This window comes from Salvia splendens, chromosome 2, assembly GCF_004379255.2.
Source record: "Salvia splendens isolate huo1 chromosome 2, SspV2, whole genome shotgun sequence".
In the NCBI taxonomy this organism is placed as follows: Eukaryota; Viridiplantae; Streptophyta; class Magnoliopsida; order Lamiales; family Lamiaceae; genus Salvia; species Salvia splendens.
The window spans coordinates 34,294,883-34,310,606 of NC_056033.1; the positions used below are offsets into that span (position 1 = coordinate 34,294,883).

Below are 15,724 nucleotides of genomic sequence, written 5' to 3' on the forward strand. Positions count from 1 at the left end.
CTTCGTGCCCAAAAATTTTGACTCAACTTAGTTTGGACGGAAGGAATGAATACAACTAAGGGTGTCCACTATGGACACGCCGCGGCGGACGGCGTGAACGGGGGCGGTTGGGGGCGGTCGGCGCGGCTGTTATAGTGGAGGGGTGGGCGCCGCGGGGTGGACGCGGCGGGTGAGGGGGGGAGGGCGGCGGACGAGGGATCGCCGCGTGCGGGGCGAGGACGCGGCGGTGGATTGCTGAGAGAGAAGGAGGGGGGCTATAGCCGCGGCTGTCTATTGCTATAGCCGCGGCTGATGCGGGGGCGCGGCGGGAAGAGAAGGGGGGCGGCGGTGGGAGGGGGCTGTCCGCCCCCTATAGTGGACACCCTAATGGAAGCAGCATGCTTGTATTGATAAATGGACCAATAAATAAATGAAAAAAGGAGTGGGAGTTTAAATGTAGATGTTATAGACAATTCATTGAGGCAGCATGCTTGCCTTCTCTAATCTTGCAATTAAAGAAGCATGCTATCTTTCATCCACAATTTTAAATAAATAAAATCACTAACTCCATCGCAAATTTTAACAATAAAATCACTAACTCCATCGCAAATTTTAACAATAAAATCTAATTCTCAATTGATTTGTTTTAATTAAATTTAAAATTCACCTTTATTGTCCAATCTTGATTTATTTTGTGTTAAATGAGGCAGGCATAGATATTTGAGATATATCATATGCAAGCAGCAGAAAGACTAAGTTCATTGTGTGGATGAGACTTCTCGATTGAAAATATATGTAATCCTCACCAATTATATAATTTTAATATCATCAATATATTTATATTCTAATTTAAAAGTAGTTATAGGATACAAATTAAATAATGATATAACATAATTAAAAGTAAAAAGAAAAAAAAATAGAAAGAAATATGACACAAAAGAAACGTACACATACACAATATAATATTTCCAAGATTATTTATTATTAATTGTACTCTAGTCCTTATTTATGCAATTGTGTAAATTAGTCTTGAAAATTCGATAATTATAAAATAAACTAATTTTAAATAAAATAACATTAAATACATAAATTTTTATTAATATTCCACGTTATAGCCATTTAGTATCAAAATTAGCACATCAAAATCTCAGCCGAGAAGTCTCAAACTGTCTCATGTAACCATTTCTTCGAACACCGATCTGAAATATCCCACAAAATATCCCCCATTTCTCATCACTCTCGTCGCTGCCCGTCGAAGATTCTTCAATCATCAGCCACCGCCGCCGGAAATTACCGATCTTTACGCAGAGAACTTGGAACCCAACAAAAATCCCATTTGGTTCACTTTAATTTCTGTCACAACCAGTGGGAAAACATACCGGGCAGCTGGAAGCAGAAGATGATTGCACGATTTTAGGGAGGACTTGATCAAATTAGGAAACCCTTTCCACTTGGGCAAGCTTTTGTCGGTGTCGTTATAAGGTAGTAGTTGGGATCTGGGCTTTGCACTAACTGTCGGAGTGATTGCGAGGATGGCGTCCGAGCAGGCGGCTACGGATGAAATGTCGGATTCGTACCGGGGGATGTCTTCTGAAAACATAAAGGGGTTGGTTTTGGCGCTTTCTTCCAGTTTATTCATCGGCGCCAGCTTTATTGTTAAGAAAAAGGGGTTGAAGAAAGCCGGGGCATCTGGCGTCAGAGCTGGTAATTCATTACTATCTCGTTTTAACTTGGATGTCTCTAACGATTAATAACTCGGGAGTGTAGGTGCTTATTGTGTAACTATCCAATCACTTGTACATGCTAATCCTACTCTCAGTAACTTTTGTGCAGTCTGCCTAATTCAAAGTACGAATTAGTACTATTTGAGTCCTTTATTGTTGGAGGCTTGGAGCTAATTAGAATTTTAGAAGTCGTTGTCAAAACTATTGCGTTTGCATTTTTTCAATTTCAAAGTTCTTTGGATATTTACCACATTGGCGTACGACAACAATCTAGTGAGAATGTATTTTAACTGCTTTTTACTATGTGTTGGATGGCGAGCTGGTTTTCTAAAAGTTGTACTCATTGGTGAGAACTTCTGTCATGAAAATCTTTTAGTTGTAAAATTGGTTACAATTTTTTTCTTTCCTTCTAGAGATGATGATAAGTCACGTTTTCTATAAATGGGATATAGCTGCTGTTTGTTTAATGCTTGAAATGTTTTTAGCTGATTTTATTAAAGGGATCTTCAACAATGGTTGCTGCTTTGGTTGATAGAGGGGGTACAATGAGATCTCATTGCTCATTGAAGTATAACTAAAATTGAAGATATGCTTTTAATGACGCGCCACTAAATACATTGCAATTATAAGTTTGTAGTTGGCCTCATTGTTTGATTGATAAGATGCATTTTGTTATTGTACATATGTTTTTCTTAAAGTGGTTTATATCTCTCTGCTTATTTAAATTGCCTATTTCGTCCACAACATGTCATAATTTGCCATTTAACCTTGGTTTTCTCTTTCTTAATTTTGTCTACAGGGGTTGGTGGCTATTCATATCTATATGAGCCATTATGGTGGATTGGCTTGATAACGAGTAAGTTTTGCGCATATTTGTGTATTTTATGAAGAACTTATGTATTTAATTATAAAGTACACATCTGATCCACATTTTAGGCGAATAGAAATGTAAACTTGTTTCCTAATGTATTCGGTCTCAAGTGGCTTATGAAATAGTTCCTTGAGTGCATGGTGGTTATTATTTGTAATGAAAATTTTGATACGTATAGTTTGTTGATCTATGCACCAGCTCACGGGGCTATGAATTTTCATGCACATATACCATGCTGAAATATTTGAGTCTCCTTAAAATGACCGCTAACTTGGATGTCAACACTTGAAGTTGGTTAAGATATCCTGGACAGTATAATGGATCATTATCATTTTGCTGACCTAATTTATTGTCTTTATGGAAGCTGTAAACAAGTTTACTCTCAAAGATGAGAAGTCAAACCTAAATCTTTTCACTAATATATAACATAGGGCTAAGTAGAAAACAAACCCCTAATGTTTACAGCGAAAACCAAATAACTCATTATCATGCCCCCCTAACGTTCCCAAAATAGGACAAATTGCCGCCTCTGACTCACGGACACTTTAATTCTATTAACCAAAAATCTTTTTCTCTTGGTGGCCAGGATAGTCTGCAACACTGCCCCACCCCTCCGCCATCGCTCCCATCACACAACTTGCTAGAAGGTTGGCTGCTGTAAATATAGTTAATTGCTATAAAAATATAGACTATTACTGGAAAAACTCACAAAGAAAGGAAATATAAAATATGGTTGTAAAATGCAATTGTCCAACACGTACATTGGTAATCTTTGCCCATAACCTTTTTTCGTAAGAATGTAGTAGAGAAAGCTTCTTTTTTGTTGTTAGCAAGCTCATTGACTGTCAGTTGATCCTGAATCCCTAATTGTACCTTTTTCTTGGTTATTGAGGAATATGCTTGCCTAATTAATGTTAGGAGCCCATTTGTGTCTGGCAGGGGATCTGAGTCCAATCCCATTGATGGTACAGGGGTTTCCTTGGGTAGATGACGTGTTTCCTGACATGATGAACTAGTCCATTGTGGATTTTGTACCTTGTGACTTGGATGGACACATTTGGTTCTGTTTGGGTGATATAGTTTTGGTTGTTTAGCCCATGAACAAGGTGGTTTTATTAAGCAGATTGTCCAAGAAGTTTTTCTTTAATTGAGTTTAGCCCATCGAATAGGACAAAAAAGGTTTGGATGAGCATTCCTCATGTATAACAGCTACTGGATTACTGGATATTATTTCCGCGTCCTGGCTTTCGAGCGGCTGATGCTGCAGAATGTTGCTGGGTGCTTCATATGTATATTATGTTTTACATTGTGTCTTCAAAAATTGTTGTAGGTGCAAACTGCTAAGACCGAATTGAATTACACAAATCAAATATATTATCTATTCAGTCTAAGCTTATGCCTGTTCTGGCTGGAATGTTGACAGCCTGCATTGTTAATTGATGTAGTATGATTTGACATTTTCCATCATTTTGCTGTCTGTTTCTTGTTGTCCTCCTCATGCGCCTCCATTAGAAAGTTCTATTTTCATCCGGCTTTTATATGTTCATAGAATTTCTTAAGCAGTAGGCATACAAAACATAATTATAGTGCTGGTTTCGTTAGTCAGTACGTGAGTCTGATCAAAATTTGGAAATGTATCTTAGAGGTTACATTTCTATTTTTAGTCTGAGATGATGCATCCCAAACTGAGTATTGTATTGGTTTTGTTTGCTGTTTCCACAGTGATTGTTGGAGAAATTGCAAATTTTGCAGCTTATGCATTTGCACCCGCCATTCTTGTTACCCCCCTTGGTGCACTCAGCATTATTATCAGGCATGGCACTATCAGCTACCTAAGTCAAGAATTGTCACCTTATTTTGACTGCTGATTATTGCCTGTTTAGTGCAGCGCTGTACTTGCACATGTTATTTTAAGGGAGAAACTACACATTTTTGGTATTCTAGGTTGTGCTTTATGTGTTGTGGGCTCCACCACAATTGTCCTACATGCTCCACAAGAACGCGAGATTGAATCTGTGAAAGAAGTTTGGGACCTTGCTACTGAGCCAGGTAACTTTAAATGCAGCTTCCTTTCTGCTTGGTTTATCATGCAGAATTGTTGCATATGTTCTCTGCGGAGCTAAGGACCATGCATCTTTCCTGCAGCTTTCGTCTTGTATGCAACTCTGGTGATAATAGTTGTCGTTGTTCTGATATTCTATTATGTACCTCAATATGGCCAGACACACATATGGTTCTATATTGGTGTTTGTTCATTAGTTGGTTCATTGTCGGTAGGTGTTGCTTTTCTAATTTATTTCTCTTCGACCAACTCCTCTTAGATCCTGCTTACATGAGACAGCAGAAAGGAGATTGCTGATCTGCTCTAAATGAAAGTTGAAACTATGCTAAATTGCCTTGGCAGGTCATGAGTGTCAAAGCACTGGGGATCGCTTTGAAGTTGACCTTATCAGGAACGAATCAGCTAATATATCCACAGACATGGGTCTTTGTGATGATCGTCCTTTCTTGTGTTCTCACTCAACTGAATTACCTAAATAAGGTATTTTTCTTCTAGTTTTGGTGATATTTTTATATTGGATGGGTGTGGGATGATATAGTTTTCTTTGGCCTTCTCTATCATATTTATCTGATTTCATATATGCGGATAATCTTGAATGCAGGCTCTGGATACATTCAATACTGCTGTGGTTTCGCCAATTTACTATGTCATGTTCACATCTTTAACTATCGTGGCCAGTGTGATCATGTTCAAGGTAATAATCCTGGTGCTCAATGAGAACTAGCATGTTATTTTAAACGCAATGCGCTGCCCTGATAATTTTCGATGAAAGGATGAAGTTAATAGATGGAGTGTAGCTGTGTTAAGACAAGCTAGTGAACAAAAGGAATTAAGATTCAAAATATAGGCTATTTAGTGATTTTAAAGATTTACGGTGGTCTTGTTACTGAATTATTATGATTGCCTCATATATTTATTTGGAGAAAAGTTTTATCCACAGGCTGGCAACTTGTGATTCATGCCTTGTTCCACTAGAGCTTTTACTCCACTACTGTACACGAATGAAACCAACGCACTGTTATGTTGATCTTCCAAAATTTCTTTAGTCTTGCCATCTTCATAATTAACTCCCTGCCTCCTAGCCCGATGAAGGGAAAAAAGGGGATGTGGGTGTAACAAATGGTTTATATATCGAGCAGGATTGGGATAGGCAGAATCTGACTCAGATTGTCACGGAAATATGCGGGTTCGTGACTATTCTCTCTGGTACATTTCTTCTCCACAAGACAAAAGACATGGCAGACGGTATGTGAGGTTTACTTTACTGGCTTTGTATCTGTGGATATCGGATAATTTTCTGTAATTTAAGCCTGCTCTTTCATTACCTGCGTACATAATGAGCACTGTTTGTATTTAGGTTGTACGGCGTCAAGGCTTGCAAAGCATGACAATGAGGATAGTTTTGTTGAAGAAGGTATCCCTCTAAAGCGGCAGGATGCAATGAGAACAACATGATGCATGCTCTCTCTCTTTTTTTTATCTGTCTTAAATATATTTGATTCGATTGTAACTGCCTGCAAAAAGCAAGGTCAGAAAAATTACACTCTGTGGAGAAGATATCACAGGATGCATCATCGATCTTGGAGAAGATGATCGCAGGATGCATCATCGATCTTGGAGAAGATGATCGCAGGATGCATCATCGATATTGTATTTAAATAGATACTACATCTCAATATGAATATGCATGCATTGTTCTTCCAGCCCATCCCAGATTCCACTTTTTACTTCCTTTTCTCGTCTTTGAGTTCGATTGTGGCGACTGGCGATATCAGTTTTGTGTGAATAACAGTGGAATGAAATCTTGAACAGAATAAACATAGATAATTGGTAGTACAAATTTGATATGTACTAAAATCCAAATATTGTGCCAATTTGAGAGTTGTTTTGAGACTCCATTCTCCACTTTAATATAGTATGGGGGTGTGTATAGACATAGAACAACTGGTTTTACATTAATGTTCACACAACATTGGTATCAAGTTCATGAGCACCTATAACTACAAAGGAATGAGGAATTCCTCATCGAGACCTCTCGTGCATATCAGAGAATTTTGAGTCTGTTTATGCAATTTAGATTCAGTTTAATGGCAGCTTAATGATGAATGGAAAATTTTATGTGAAAACTGTTGTCTGTGAAAGACATGGTGTAATACCCCGACTTTTTCTACCCTTTTAATTGTGTTGTTGAAAGGAGCGTCGTTTGTGCACTTGAAAATTTTTTCGACCTTAATTCTTTTATCGAAAGAAGAATTTTACTTCTTGGGCTTAAACCACTATTCTTTCCTAACCCAATTCTCTTTTTACTTAAAGTGGAACTTCATTTCAAGCCCAAATCATCTTTTTATTTTTCTTCATGAGCCCACTTTCAATCTACAGCCCAATCCACTCAACAACTTCTGCTTCACAAAATCAGGCTTGACAAGCTGAAAAATAGGAACAAATCGGTTTCTACGTACATATCGCCCCATGATCCCACGTTTCTATATCATACGATCTTTCTCCTTTTTTTTTTCATTCAGTTGCAAATCGATGGAAGCATTAACAGAGAGTGCAGAGAGAAAAGAAATTGAAAGAGAGAGTTGGAGATTTCTAATAGTCTGAATTGAGAGACGAATCGAGGGAGAGACGGAAGGCAAATGCAGTGCGGTGACGGCTCCGTGTGGGCTCGGCGACGGCGGATAACAGCCGGTGAATACGGAGCTGATGGCTGTCCGGTTCGGCAGCAGCTGTCGCGACTCACGGCGGCGCTGCGATGCGAGAGAACAGAGAGGGAGCTATCGGTTGTTTCTTTCGAAGTCTGTTCAAGGTATACCACATACCCAACACCATCTCAATCTCTTCAATTGTTTCAAACCTTGCATCTCATACAATCGATAATCAATTTCAAATCGGATAATCGAAACAAAACCGAATAAAAGATTGAACTTTTAACGAATCATCGAGCGACGGCGGTAGTGCGGGGTGACATATCGGAGCCTGCAGCGGCTGTTTCGGAAGCGGCGGTACTCACGGTGAATCGGAGAAACTATTTGCGTGAGTTATGTTTTGGGGGATGGAGAGAGTTGAGGGAGAAAGGGGGGGCCGACGAGTTTGGTAAAGGGAGTAGTTGATTCCTTGTTTTCATTATGTAATATTACTTTAATATTTAGTTTTTGGTTAAGGTGGATATGAAGGAAGGGTGTACGTGTACTTTTTTTTGAAAAGGAGTGCTTTTGATTTTGTTATACAAACCCTTATAATAATTGATGATTGTTTTAAAACGGTAGTGGGGGAGTATACGTGTATTATTTAGTGAATAGGAGTATACTATGTTTTCTTGGGCTGATTTTTATTTAAGTTGGTCGGCCGGAGTTAATCGAAATACCTAAGCTTTTAATGGGGAAAAAAGTGTGATCTTACCGATAAAAATAATTGAAGCCTTCGAATGCATGCATCTTAAATATTGCTTGATTCCGTGTGTTCATTTATGCATTTTTTTTTAAATTCTAAAGGTGTTATCTCGCAAGTGAATCGTGATCGCAAGTGAAAGAATATAAGTTCGGATTAAGCACTCGAGGTGGGCTTTCTTTTTAAATAAGGACTATGTCCTAAGTATATTTATTTTTGCGAAATATGTTTGTCATGCCATATTTTTTTTTGTGTTGCTATGGGACCTATCTGAAGTGGCTTTTGCCATGTATGGTTAATCGAATTCGGGTCTGACTAGGGAGCGAGTCCCTACTCAGGCTAGTGTACACCCCGTAGATCGTGCGCTATCTCTTTGAGTTGGCCGGTCTAGTGGCTTGGAATGTGGCCACATTCCTCGTCATGTATGTTCAGATATGGTATGGTGATGTTGATGATGTTGAGGTTGATGATGATGATGTTGGTGAAATGTTTTAGTGACTCGGGCCCTTTCAAAGTTAAAACCCCGAGGTCACTCGTTAATGGCATGATAAATATTTTTATTGAAAATGTTTTTCGGCATGAGTCCACTGAGTGCATCAAGTACTCAGCCCTGCATTTCTTTTTAAAAATTTGCAGGTTGAGCTGTGACGAGCACGGTGGGTGTTGAGCAGAGCTGGTAAAGATTTGTGTTTGCTTTTAATATTCCGAATATATTGTGTCTTCATATATAATATTATTCTTCTCTCGAAATGCTTCCGCTAAATATTGTTTCTTTTGAGTTCGTGTATTGTTGAGATATTTTCATTTGGAGTTGTTGATTGTTGAAATGATACTCTGATTTTATTCGAGCTATTCCCATTTGTTTCGGGCTATGGTCGAGTTGTGTTGTTTTTCCCTTCTTTCCCGCTTCTTTAATCCTCCCCTAGTCGCGATCAACCGTGTTTTCTATCCTTAGAAAATGCGGGCGTGACAAAGTGGTATCAGAGCAATTTTTCTTTCCACTATGGACTCGAGAGTCTTTTTCAGTCTTAGTCTAGACTTGTTTCGCTAGACTAAAATAATAAATAAAATAAAAAAAAAGAAGATAAATAATAATTGTGTATTGAAGGCTCAACATCCCGCTTCGCCACGCTCAACCGTGAAAGAGGTAATTTATTTTATGAGAATTTTTATGCGAAAGTTTTGGAGAAAGGAAGATGAGAAAATTTTTGAGAGTGTAAGAGGAGAAAAATGTTTATGCGAACAACGAAGTAAAATCTTTCCGTGAGGGATTGATTTCGAGTTGAGAAGAGTATTTGCTGATGTTTGAGAAAAGAACGGGTTTTGGATGAGGGACGACAGATTGTTTGTTTTTACATGAAAGATGAAAGTTGATGTTCAAGTATGCTTTGAGTTTTGAGTCAAAACTTGTACTTTAAAGTTGAAAGTGAGATGTTGAATTTCTTTTGAGAAAAGTGTGAGTTTTGACGAAAATGTTTGTGTTGAAAGTAGATGTGAAATGTGAAAGCGTTGTGTTTTGGGAAGCGAAATGTTGTGTATTATACTTGTTATTTGAAGTATGAATGACTTTAAATGTGATATTTATTGATCTATGAAGTGGTGAAATGTGTTGTGAACTTAGAGTGCCTAAGACTAAGCTAGATGGAACGTGCGCGAACCATAGTTGTAAGTTGACAATTAATCTATCACTTTCCTGAGTGATGAAAATGAACGAGAATGGAAAGTGGGGCGAAATTTCTAAATTATCGAGATATGAGGCGAGAGGATTGAGATAGAGGATGGAGACCGCTGGATCATGAAACTTTTGCTATTTCTTGGAACTACGCTAAACTTTAGAGCAAGCTGTGTGTGGACCATTTTATCCCTAGTTGGATATTTACTATTTCCTATTGTTTTCCCTAAACGATAAGATAAAAAAGAATACGAGGAAAATTTCAAGAAGAGGAAGATCACGTAGACGAAATGATTTCAAACACGAAAGAGGGTGCAAGACAAGAAGATTTGTTAGACGATGTATCCATGCAACGACGAGAGATCGTAATCAAAATTTAAATTAGTATAGTCTATCTTGCGTGATTTCCTAAAAGTAGCAACACGATGGAGACGGCCTTTATTGGAGGCAGAGAAGCACACGGATGATTAAAATGTTTTAAGAGAATGACTGTTATCACGTGCAAAGAATATTATGAAGATATGGCTTTTGACTGACTACAATTATTTTGTTGTAATGACGTGATGAATATCAACTTGGAATCCGCGGTTTCACAGGACGATGTTACCATGTTCGGCCTCAGAAAGATTAACGAGAGAGTGTGACCTTCGTAGCTAGAATGAATGATTTTAATCAACAGTACTTACTTGGATTCTAAGTTTTTTTTTCGATAAGTATTGAATAATCGTGAGCCCTTGCCTATTTAACCACCTTGTTTGACTCATGCTTTGCAAGTAATGCCCATTATTTCTTTTCCTATATCGAGTCATGACTCACTTTCAGTTCTTGAGAATTGGTTCTTGCCTTCGTAACTTTGGATATCTTGATTAGTAGTCTTTTTTATTTATCTTTCGTAAGGAAAATCTTTGACCTTATGAGCTTCCGTCATTAAACTTCATTTCTAAAGTTGTTTCCAGTTATGACCTTCAGTATGATCACATCTCCCATACATGTTTCTTCAAAGGATGGAATATTCTTATTGGAACCTTTGTACACCTTTTTATTTCGTAACTATGCATGTGGCAAGTTCTTTCTTGCAGAAGTGAAATTCTTTTTAGCTCAATTTCACTACATATATTGTTCAAGCAATGATTTTTCTTTCTTGCAACACCAAGTTAAGGCTATCGTGTTCTCTTTTTCCTTAACATGTTTGATCTAGCTGATTTTCCTAAAGAGTTCACTTCACGTCGGTTGCAAACCTGTGAATCTATTGATGTGATTTCATTATTCAATAGCATGATGTCGTCAAACCATGATCAATTCTACTTTATGACATTTGTCTATGCTTCTAAATCCTTCCACGATTGACCATCTCATGTCATGACATGTTTGAACCATCATTCATTGATGCCGAATTTTGCAAATTTGATTTGACAATTGAAAAATCTTATTTGGCAGCCTACTATGGAATTTGAGACTTAATTCAGTTTCATCCTGTTATCATGACCTATCTCACATTCTTTCGAGCTCTCATCAGAAGTAAATTCTCAAGCTCTATGGTTTTTATTTGATATCGTTTAAACCATTTAATTCTCAGAATGGATGTGTTAAGTTCAATGGGTTTAGTCCTTGCTTTGTTTACAAACCAATTTTTTTTTTTTTTTTGCAAGTTGGTGATGAGATCTAAAAGAGTCGAGCTAGAAATGTTGTTCTTGTTTTCTTGATTAATTCTGCAGCCTTTCTGATTAAGACACTTTTAGCAGTGTTGCTACAATTTTTGAAATCAGTTCATATCCAAGTAAGACTGCTTGATCAATTTTTGAGTTCTTGATACTAGACTTGGAGGAAAGGGTGAGGTTGAGCTTTTCGAATGCACATGGGGGAAAAAGTTTCTATAATCAGATATGCGTGAAAGTAATACACCAACTAGAGGCATCGATATAACCAAGAACACGAGGTGTTAAATTTTCAGCTTTTACGTACCGCTTATAGTAAGCTACTAAGGGATCGAACATTATGCTATGCATCTAGATATTAGACCTTGAGGAAAAAATGTGGTGAAAATGCTTTTACGACCAATAACCTTTTAGTGCTATACGGGATATCTATATAAGTGGTTGATTGATACGAGATTAACGAATGAGAGACGGAGTATTTACGAATAGTGGTATATAATAACATTATAGAGAAAATTTTGATAACTACTGTAAGAGAAAGGAAATGGAGCCCTACGATCGAGAGCAATAGAGCTCGTACTCACATTTTGAATTATCAAAAAAAAAGGTCAAGGCTATCATAGATTGGATTGTGCAAGAGCTGAGAAATAAATTCGTTGAAACCGTGAAAGTGTTGTATGTGGAAACATCGTGAATACTTAGAAGTCGTTTGAGAATTGGATAACAAAAGGAAGTTAGGGGATGATACTATTACAGCTATAGTTATTAATTTTTAAGCGATACGAGGAAGCTGCTTGCAATTTGGATTACAATTAATGGAGGATTTTTTTTATTATTATTCGAAAGATGTAAGCAAATTTCGGGACGAAATTTTTGTTAAGATGTGTAGATTGTAATACCCCGACTTTTTCTACCCTTTTAATTGTGTTGTTGAAAGGAGCGTCGTTTGTGCACTTGAAAATTTTTTCGACCTTAATTCTTTTATCGAAAGAAGAATTTTACTTCTTGGGCTTAAACCACTATTCTTTCCTAACCCAATTCTCTTTTTACTTAAAGTGGAACTTCATTTCAAGCCCAAATCATCTTTTTATTTTTCTTCATGAGCCCACTTTCAATCTACATCCCAATCCACTCAACAACTTCTGCTTCACAAAATCAGGCTTGACAAGCTGAAAAATAGGAACAAATCGGTTTCTACGTACATATCGCCCCATGATCCCACGTTTCTATATCATACGATCTTTCTCCTTTTTTTTTTCATTCAGTTGCAAATCGATGGAAGCATTAACAGAGAGTGCAGAGAGAAAAGAAATTGAAAGAGAGAGTTGGAGATTTCTAATAGTCTGAATTGAGAGACGAATCGAGGGAGAGACGGAAGGCAAATGCAGTGCGGTGACGGCTCCGTGTGGGCTCGGCGACGGCGGATAACAGCCGGTGAATACGGAGCTGATGGCTGTCCGGTTCGGCAGCAGCTGTCGCGACTCACGGCGGCGCTGCGATGCGAGAGAACAGAGAGGGAGCTATCGGTTGTTTCTTTCGAAGTCTGTTCAAGGTATACCACATACCCAACACCATCTCAATCTCTTCAATTGTTTCAAACCTTGCATCTCATACAATCGATAATCAATTTCAAATCGGATAATCGAAACAAAACCGAATAAAAGATTGAACTTTTAACGAATCATCGAGCGACGGCGGTAGTGCGGGGTGACATATCGGAGCCTGCAGCGGCTGTTTCGGAAGCGGCGGTACTCACGGTGAATCGGAGAAACTATTTGCGTGAGTTATGTTTTGGGGGATGGAGAGAGTTGAGGGAGAAAGGGGGGGCCGACGAGTTTGGTAAAGGGAGTAGTTGATTCCTTGTTTTCATTATGTAATATTACTTTAATATTTAGTTTTTGGTTAAGGTGGATATGAAGGAAGGGTGTACGTGTACTTTTTTTTGAAAAGGAGTGCTTTTGATTTTGTTATACAAACCCTTATAATAATTGATGATTGTTTTAAAACGGTAGTGGGGGAGTATACGTGTATTATTTAGTGAATAGGAGTATACTATGTTTTCTTGGGCTGATTTTTATTTAAGTTGGTCGGCCGGAGTTAATCGAAATACCTAAGCTTTTAATGGGGAAAAAAGTGTGATCTTACCGATAAAAATAATTGAAGCCTTCGAATGCATGCATCTTAAATATTGCTTGATTCCGTGTGTTCATTTATGCATTTTTTTTTAAATTCTAAAGGTGTTATCTCGCAAGTGAATCGTGATCGCAAGTGAAAGAATATAAGTTCGGATTAAGCACTCGAGGTGGGCTTTCTTTTTAAATAAGGACTATGTCCTAAGTATATTTATTTTTGCGAAATATGTTTGTCATGCCATATTTTTTTTTGTGTTGCTATGGGACCTATCTGAAGTGGCTTTTGCCATGTATGGTTAATCGAATTCGGGTCTGACTAGGGAGCGAGTCCCTACTCAGGCTAGTGTACACCCCGTAGATCGTGCGCTATCTCTTTGAGTTGGCCGGTCTAGTGGCTTGGAATGTGGCCACATTCCTCGTCATGTATGTTCAGATATGGTATGGTGATGTTGATGATGTTGAGGTTGATGATGATGATGTTGGTGAAATGTTTTAGTGACTCGGGCCCTTTCAAAGTTAAAACCCCGAGGTCACTCGTTAATGGCATGATAAATATTTTTATTGAAAATGTTTTTCGGCATGAGTCCACTGAGTGCATCAAGTACTCAGCCCTGCATTTCTTTTTAAAAATTTGCAGGTTGAGCTGTGACGAGCACGGTGGGTGTTGAGCAGAGCTGGTAAAGATTTGTGTTTGCTTTTAATATTCCGAATATATTGTGTCTTCATATATAATATTATTCTTCTCTCGAAATGCTTCCGCTAAATATTGTTTCTTTTGAGTTCGTGTATTGTTGAGATATTTTCATTTGGAGTTGTTGATTGTTGAAATGATACTCTGATTTTATTCGAGCTATTCCCATTTGTTTCGGGCTATGGTCGAGTTGTGTTGTTTTTCCCTTCTTTCCCGCTTCTTTAATCCTCCCCTAGTCGCGATCAACCGTGTTTTCTATCCTTAGAAAATGCGGGCGTGACAAAGTGGTATCAGAGCAATTTTTCTTTCCACTATGGACTCGAGAGTCTTTTTCAGTCTTAGTCTAGACTTGTTTCGCTAGACTAAAATAATAAATAAAATAAAAAAAAAAGAAGATAAATAATAATTGTGTATTGAAGGCTCAACATCCCGCTTCGCCACGCTCAACCGTGAAAGAGGTAATTTATTTTATGAGAATTTTTATGCGAAAGTTTTGGAGAAAGGAAGATGAGAAAATTTTTGAGAGTGTAAGAGGAGAAAAATGTTTATGCGAACAACGAAGTAAAATCTTTCCGTGAGGGATTGATTTCGAGTTGAGAAGAGTATTTGCTGATGTTTGAGAAAAGAACGGGTTTTGGATGAGGGACGACAGATTGTTTGTTTTTACATGAAAGATGAAAGTTGATGTTCAAGTATGCTTTGAGTTTTGAGTCAAAACTTGTACTTTAAAGTTGAAAGTGAGATGTTGAATTTCTTTTGAGAAAAGTGTGAGTTTTGACGAAAATGTTTGTGTTGAAAGTAGATGTGAAATGTGAAAGCGTTGTGTTTTGGGAAGCGAAATGTTGTGTATTATACTTGTTATTTGAAGTATGAATGACTTTAAATGTGATATTTATTGATCTATGAAGTGGTGAAATGTGTTGTGAACTTAGAGTGCCTAAGACTAAGCTAGATGGAACGTGCGCGAACCATAGTTGTAAGTTGACAATTAATCTATCACTTTCCTGAGTGATGAAAATGAACGAGAATGGAAAGTGGGGCGAAATTTCTAAATTATCGAGATATGAGGCGAGAGGATTGAGATAGAGGATGGAGACCGCTGGATCATGAAACTTTTGCTATTTCTTGGAACTACGCTAAACTTTAGAGCAAGCTGTGTGTGGACCATTTTATCCCTAGTTGGATATTTACTATTTCCTATTGTTTTCCCTAAACGATAAGATAAAAAAGAATACGAGGAAAATTTCAAGAAGAGGAAGATCACGTAGACGAAATGATTTCAAACACGAAAGAGGGTGCAAGACAAGAAGATTTGTTAGACGATGTATCCATGCAACGACGAGAGATCGTAATCAAAATTTAAATTAGTATAGTCTATCTTGCGTGATTTCCTAAAAGTAGCAACACGATGGAGACGGCCTTTATTGGAGGCAGAGAAGCACACGGATGATTAAAATGTTTTAAGAGAATGACTGTTATCACGTGCAAAGAATATTATGAAGATATGGCTTTTGACTGACTACAATTATTTTGTTGTAATGACGTGAT

At 37.8% G+C, this 15,724-nt stretch overlaps 1 protein-coding gene and 2 long non-coding RNA genes across 5 annotated transcripts; all 3 read left to right on the top strand.

The window, feature by feature from the left end:
• Positions 1-1,102: 1,102 nt before the first annotated feature.
• Positions 1,103-6,344, top strand: LOC121792348 (probable magnesium transporter NIPA4). Of its 3 annotated transcripts, none has more exons than XR_006048866.1 (9): positions 1,103-1,683; positions 2,503-2,559; positions 4,297-4,387; positions 4,463-4,623; positions 4,720-4,847; positions 4,979-5,116; positions 5,238-5,330; positions 5,577-5,881; positions 5,994-6,036. XR_006048866.1 is itself a non-coding variant. In XM_042190255.1 (9 exons), exons 1-9 carry the CDS (start codon positions 1,512-1,514, stop codon positions 6,089-6,091), a joined length of 1,044 nt encoding a protein of 347 aa, XP_042046189.1. In that variant the 5' UTR covers positions 1,103-1,511; the 3' UTR covers positions 6,092-6,344. The 3 variants fall into 3 exon arrangements, 2 of the variants coding, with proteins under 2 accessions (XP_042046189.1, XP_042046190.1); XM_042190255.1 differs by having other exon boundaries at positions 5,776-5,881; positions 5,994-6,344; XM_042190256.1 differs by having other exon boundaries at positions 1,546-1,683; positions 4,458-4,623; positions 5,776-5,881; positions 5,994-6,344.
• Positions 6,345-7,049: 705 nt separating this feature from the next.
• Positions 7,050-8,850, top strand: LOC121772053. Its single transcript, XR_006044261.1, has 3 exons — positions 7,050-7,445; positions 8,131-8,195; positions 8,663-8,850. It is a non-coding gene; the product is annotated as an uncharacterized LOC121772053 (long non-coding RNA).
• Positions 8,851-12,494: 3,644 nt separating this feature from the next.
• Positions 12,495-14,310, top strand: LOC121772048. The gene is made up of 3 exons (XR_006044260.1): positions 12,495-12,905; positions 13,591-13,655; positions 14,123-14,310. It is a non-coding gene; the product is annotated as an uncharacterized LOC121772048 (long non-coding RNA).
• The last annotated feature ends 1,414 nt before the right edge of the window (positions 14,311-15,724 follow it).

What these genes read in the sequence shown, in the direction of transcription:
- LOC121792348 (XM_042190255.1), top strand. Translation starts at nt 1,512, where the DNA reads ATGGCGTCCGAGCAGGCGGCTACGGATGAAATGTCGGATTCGTACCGG. An exon ending in CCAGTGTGATCATGTTCAAG is followed by an intron (nt 5,331 to 5,775) that starts GTAATAATCCTG and finishes TATATCGAGCAG; the next exon opens with GATTGGGATAGGCAGAATCT. An exon ending in GACAAAAGACATGGCAGACG is followed by an intron (nt 5,882 to 5,993) that starts GTATGTGAGGTT and finishes GTTTGTATTTAG; the next exon opens with GTTGTACGGCGTCAAGGCTT.